This window comes from Periophthalmus magnuspinnatus, chromosome 13 (genome assembly GCF_009829125.3).
Source record: "Periophthalmus magnuspinnatus isolate fPerMag1 chromosome 13, fPerMag1.2.pri, whole genome shotgun sequence".
Taxonomy (NCBI): domain Eukaryota; kingdom Metazoa; phylum Chordata; class Actinopteri; order Gobiiformes; family Gobiidae; genus Periophthalmus; species Periophthalmus magnuspinnatus.
In genome coordinates this window covers 5,743,320-5,749,319 of record NC_047138.1, presented here as the reverse complement: position 1 = coordinate 5,749,319, position 6,000 = coordinate 5,743,320, and the positions used below count along the sequence as shown (strand labels likewise).

The window sequence follows — 6,000 nt, the reverse complement described above, 5'->3', positions numbered from 1 at the left end:
AAAACCCTTTGAATCGCCCCCTTTTACAATGAAAAATGATAATTGCTGAATGAAACCCGGACTCGTCTGGTGGACTGTGGCTTCGTCTGCAGACTGGATCTTAAACACTCGCCGCGCTCTGAACGTTTGACCAAGAGGCGATGAATTATGTGAGCAACAAAACACTCCCAGATTACTTCTTTTGTTCCCTGAAAAAAAAAAAAAATCCGCAAGACGCTGAACCAATGTGTTAAGGATTTGAAAACAAAACAGCCATTGCCCAAATCAATACTAGGGAATATTGTGCTGCTCACAGAAAGAAGAAATACAGCGACAATTTATAACAGTCGGGATTCTGCGAAAACAGTGGAGTGGTTAATGTGACATGCTTGAAATTTTCAGAAACAATTGTACTTTTATGTGAATTTGAGGACAATACATTACTTTTTATAACACTGGTAATACTAAAACATTGTATTTATTATAATACATAAAATGACAGTTCTGAAACAGCAATTTGGCTTTTATGAATCAAACTCGTACAGTGTAAACACCCAAAGACGTGACAACACTTTTTGACTATTGAACTCATTTAATGTTGAAAACAAATACAAGTTACTTCACTGTATCATCACAATTGAACAAGAGATTTTTTGTAACACCCTCAGAAATATACATTCACATGGCTGCATACACAAGTCTCTCTTTTTCTTTTTCTGTTGACGTTACATGGACGAACTGTATGCAAAACCCTCTGCATGACAGTGAAGTCGCTAGTGGCATTTTGAAACGGTATTTTTGGGGTACGACTTTGGAAAGAAGCTATGAATCATCTTTCGTTTATAGCCATTGTTGAGTCTCTATTTTTGCAGTCAAAATAGGTATATTTTACATGAACTGGGCTCTACATCTCTAAATAAATCCCAACTATGTTTTCAACCATATGTACAATATTTACAGTGGAATGTCCAACAAATACAAAAAGGAGAAGATGGAATGAAGTTACAGTGGAACTCATGATTGAACAGAAAGACGATGAAAAAAGACACAACTCAGATCAGATTAAAAAATAACTCTCCATTTTGTCTGAAAATGTGGCAGTGACTAAATAAAACCTACTTGTGCTTTCAAAATTGGCCCAATTGAAATCTCTTTTTATAGGATTTAGACAGTTTGTGCTTCAATATGTCAGACATGGTCGGCTAAGACACAAGTTGTAGTAAGACTATCCAGCGTTACTGCATTTAGAGAGAAAAGACATACTTACTCTATGTCACAGTTTGGCCCTTTTCTGTGAATGAACGCAGCAGCCAATCACATTTGCTAAAGTCTTTTGGTGTTATAGGCACTGAATGCGAGAATAAACCAAATAAAAATGATACAATGCAAACGGGGCTGCAGCCATATAGTGTTTTTAAAATAAACATAACTGTAGATTAAAACGAAAGCTTGCACATGAAACAAAAACACTGATCTTAACCTGAAATTAAATGGTTATTTTAGCCACAGTAGAAATTGTAGTACCCATACAAATGAAGTTACTACATAATTGGTGCCGTTATTGAATGCTACAGTGATTTTTGGAATTAAAAAAAATATATATTAAAGGAAATAAAAGCTAGTAGGCTGAAAAAAACATTCCCTTTTCGTGAAATGCTTGGATACAACTTTCATTTTCCTTTCTGTACAACAGAAAAGTAACTGTACACTAGAATGAACAGATTGTACCATGATAGTGCTGCGAGTTTCCCCATTTGGGTTTGAGGCTCATGATTATTAACATGCTCACCTATTTACACAGAGTAGACAAGCATGTTCTAAAAAACTCTGAGCAGGATGTGTCCAGCCTCTGCTATATATTTCTATTTGTATGAATGCATTTATTTACTGTATATGGAGGTCTGTATTAAAAGTGGCATATTGTTACTGGGGATTGTGCACCCACAGTCTGTTAATACTGACAACAGGGACATTGTTGCCGCTTTTGAATGCACTGAATCCAAACAGAAAAAATAGCAACATATGCACTTCCACTCCCACAGAAAATCATGCATAAAATAAGGCTTAATACAGTATTTATATTTTTCAGAGCCAGATAGGTGCTTAAGCACATCTACAGGCTTTTGCATTGTTTTACTTCTTGCACTGAGCCTCTTGTGTTTGTTTTAAATGGATTTTCGGATTGTGTAATGGGAAGGAAACAAGACATTATCAGCTCGCCTTAAGCCTCCACTGGTTTTGAGTGACTGAAATAGCCAGATGAGTAATGCCTTTGGATGTTACTGCAGACGGATTCATATTTGAAAGACAACAATCCACCAATAAATCTAAAATTAATTACAAATAATAATAAAAACAAAACAAAAGCAGCAGGTGACATTAAAATCCAGCAAAGTCACCAACATTGATTTTCCCTTTACATATTAAAACGATAGTAGCATCTTTCTCGTCATTTGAGTCCATGGCGTCTCCTCATGAAAACCTGCAGGTTACTTAAGACAGTACTGAGGAGTTTTCATAGAAGGGCACTCAACAAAATGTAAAAAGTGTTAAGACATTTGAACATAATGGTAATCCACAGGAAAATGTTTTACCTTTATCAGTTGAGTCCCGGTGCACTGCAAAGTATACAGTTCATTTCATCAGCCGTTTAAACTGGGGCTGAAATAAAGGCAATTGGGATCCAAGTACTGCCTACATCAGTAGATTGACCCTTAACGTTACACATTAACAATGGTTTCATGAAATACAATGGGGAAAATAGCAGTGCTTGTAACTGTAAAAGTCTGTAACACCATGAATCAGGGGAAAGTCATACAGGTGCTTTTAAAACATGTTTTTTTCTCTTTTCTGAAACATTTGACCACAATATTACAAACACTAAAAACCCACTTTAGTTTCGGACATCTAACTCTCTGTTCCCAAGTTAAAAATCATACAAAAAGACTTAAAAAATAACAATATAAAGCAATAAACAATGGAAATACAAAATCAAACAACTGTACTGTACTTTATATCCAGTGTAGGACTTTCACAATGTGCTCAGCAAAAATGTTCAACCTGCAGTCTCTTTCTTTTGATACATTTAATACATTTAAAACATGAAAAAATGCACAAAAATAACACCAGTTTTGACCAACTCATAAATCCTCTCTGTAAAGTCCGGCTCCTATTGCTCTCACAGTGAACCATTCCCCCTGATGGATCTGATACCAATGATGTGATTATAGCATCTAAGAGACAAATTTCTACTGGAGTCCAATGGTGCGTGGGAGTTTTGGGGGTGTCGTGACAGTTGGGTGGGGGTCAGGTGATGGGTGCACGGTGGGATGTGGGTGGGTGGGTGCGGCGGGTGACGGGGAGGGTGACTGTTTGGTTTTTGAATGCGGCATGCCCTTACACGTACCACTCTTTCTTAGAGATAACCGAGCCGTCGGTTTGGGAGATCATATCGTCGGCTAGCTCGGGTTCAGGATCATACTGGAAAGCAAGAGTCCGCTCGTCGTAATCCCGCGATTCGCCCTCGTCCACCGTGAAATAGGGCCTCTTCAAATCCTCACCGTCTGCATCGAAGTCGCTACCGGTGACGCCGATCTGCGCCGACTTTTTCTCGTCATCTGAATCGTCCGGGTACTGCAGGTTCTTTGGCATGGGAGGATGTGCCGGTAACCCACCTGCCTTTGCGTAACCGTTACCGAAGACGTGCTTTTTGGTGCTGTAGTCGCCTTTGAAGGTCCTCTGGCGCCGGCGCAGGAACACGAAGAGCAGAATAGCAGCTAGGCCCAGCAGGACAACTCCCCCCACAGCGCCCCCGATGGCCGCCCCGGGGTTGTGCAGGTCGGAACTGGGGTCTGGGTCCTCGACTGGCAAGTTGTTAGGGTATTCTGGGTAGGAAAAGACAAGACGGGAGGGAGTGTGTCAGTGCTCTGGTTGGGAGGAGGAAGTGCATTGTGCAGACAGGTGCAGACATTTTTAGGGAAATATGAAGTAAGGGACACAAGGAAGGAAAGAAGAAGGGAAAAGGACGGACCCAGGCCCAGCGACAGCCCAGCGACAGCCCACCCACAACCCGTGAGAACCCCCCACTAGTGTGTGGGAGGGTTCACTGCATGCAATATCACACGAAGAAAGTATTTTACAGGCAGAAGAGTGTAGAGTCAAGCATGCATGAGATCAAGTTTTCAATTCAGAATTTGTTCAGTACATAAAAGAAAACAAACGTATGGCATAGAAGATACACAGTAAATAATACATTGCGTTGTACGGAATATACTTGCAACATGACATACAAGCGTGGGCATTTTCAGCATATGAAATGTTAGCACAATGTTTGCAGCAAAGCAGTCAAAACAGAAAAGAAAGACAGAAAAAAGGCCATCTAGAACGCTTAGAAACAGTGTCATACCAACATATCTGTAACCGAGCAAAAAGCCAGCCAAAACTAACTATAAAACATTGCATCTGTAGAAAACATTGCACGCTCTATTGTTTTTTAAATAAACCAGAACCTGCCATCTTCAACACGGCAAATACTACAAATTGGAGGAAAAACAAATGATCTCGTCTACACCCCTGGTTGGTTACAGCTAAAGAAAAAAGCACAACAATAAAAAACAAAACAAAAAAATCCATGTCTCTCCACACTTAAGATAAAGAAGTGTTGGAGGCTCCAGTGAGCACAGTCAGACAGAAGGGACTCTTGTTTGAGACACAATCAAAGCCTGGAGGCACTCAGGTACTGCTTGTTCAAACTGGCACAGTACAGGTACATCTAACTAGCATGGCAAGCTCTGAGTTTATAACAAAAAGACAGAGGTAACACATGCAGAGAAAACATCCTCTGAGTGGAATGGAGAGGGTGGTGATGCTGCAGAGACACACATGCTGCCACTTTAGGGAACAAAGACAATAGAGTCTTCAACGAGTTTTTTTTTTTTCTCCCCCAAACAATTCTTATGACAGCGTGAGCTAAAAATACGAAGCAAAGATTGTTTCGGTGGCACAAATAAACGGTTGCAGCCAGATCAGTCTCTCCCACTAAAAGTTAACTTATTAAAGCAGTTTTTGAGTAATCGACGGTGGTCTGAGGGATGGAAGGAGGCGCTAATGGCACAGTTTGGCAGCCTGGCCTCCATCAGTCTACCCCAGGGCAGCTGTGGCAAGAAAAGTAGCTTCTCTGTACCTAGTATGTGGATGACTAACTCAATATTGCAAAAAAAAAACTTGCATTATTCTCAAAATAACTACCACGGGTTTCAAAATGATGAAAATGTAGGACCGTTGCCATAGCGATTTACCATTTAAAACGTTATATACGATGTTTTGAATGGCTTAAACAGATAAATACACTCAAAACGTCTTATTAAGCCATTTGCAAAGCTGCTCGGCATGTTAGCGATTTCTTTATGCCCTTTCTCTAAAAGCTCGAGACTACTGATATTTATCTCCGTGATTTATTTGCGATATTCCCTGGCTATGCTAATTTGTCCATATAAAATGCATTTAGGCTTTTCTAGCAGGTGCGATACGTGAAATGCAAAAATAGAAACTGATACCGTTGCCAGTCTCGTCACACAAAGCAACAAAAGAGCTAATTTCTCACATAGGCAGAGGTGTTTTGGAGGGCGATAAGGTGATACATCCAATGCATTACACTCAATTAGAGCGGGCATTTAGGGGCATAGATAAGTCTCCGAACACAGATCTGGCGCAGATGTAAGGCGATGGAGTAGCAGAAGAAGTCACATCTTTCCCGTGTAATGATAATGTCACATCATCAGGCCAAATGAGAGTCTCCTCCCAGCCCTCTGCTCCTCTCTCTGCTCCTCTCTACTCCCCCCTGCGCCCCCTCATCTCTCTGGGCATGCACTCAAATTTCAGCTCAGGTTTTAATCGGGCCTCCTAATGGGATTATTCAGACACAGGCCTTTATTACACACATGGATAGGAGAGCAGAGCCAGGTCACACAACCCCGCCCATCGGGAAGAGAAACGTAGCAGCCCTTATGGTTCTTACTACCA

The 6,000-nt window shown here is 40.7% G+C and overlaps 1 protein-coding gene across 1 annotated transcript in view; it reads right to left on the bottom strand.

Annotated features, from left to right (window-relative positions):
* Window positions 1-551: 551 nt before the first annotated feature.
* Window positions 552-6,000, bottom strand: part of nectin1b (nectin cell adhesion molecule 1b) — an 86,358-nt gene continuing 80,909 nt past the window's right edge. The window contains exon 6 of the mRNA XM_033976661.2: window positions 552-3,863. Coding sequence (XP_033832552.1) covers window positions 3,376-3,863 — 488 coding nt within the window. The 3' untranslated portion in view covers window positions 552-3,375. The remainder of the gene's footprint in view (window positions 3,864-6,000) is intronic.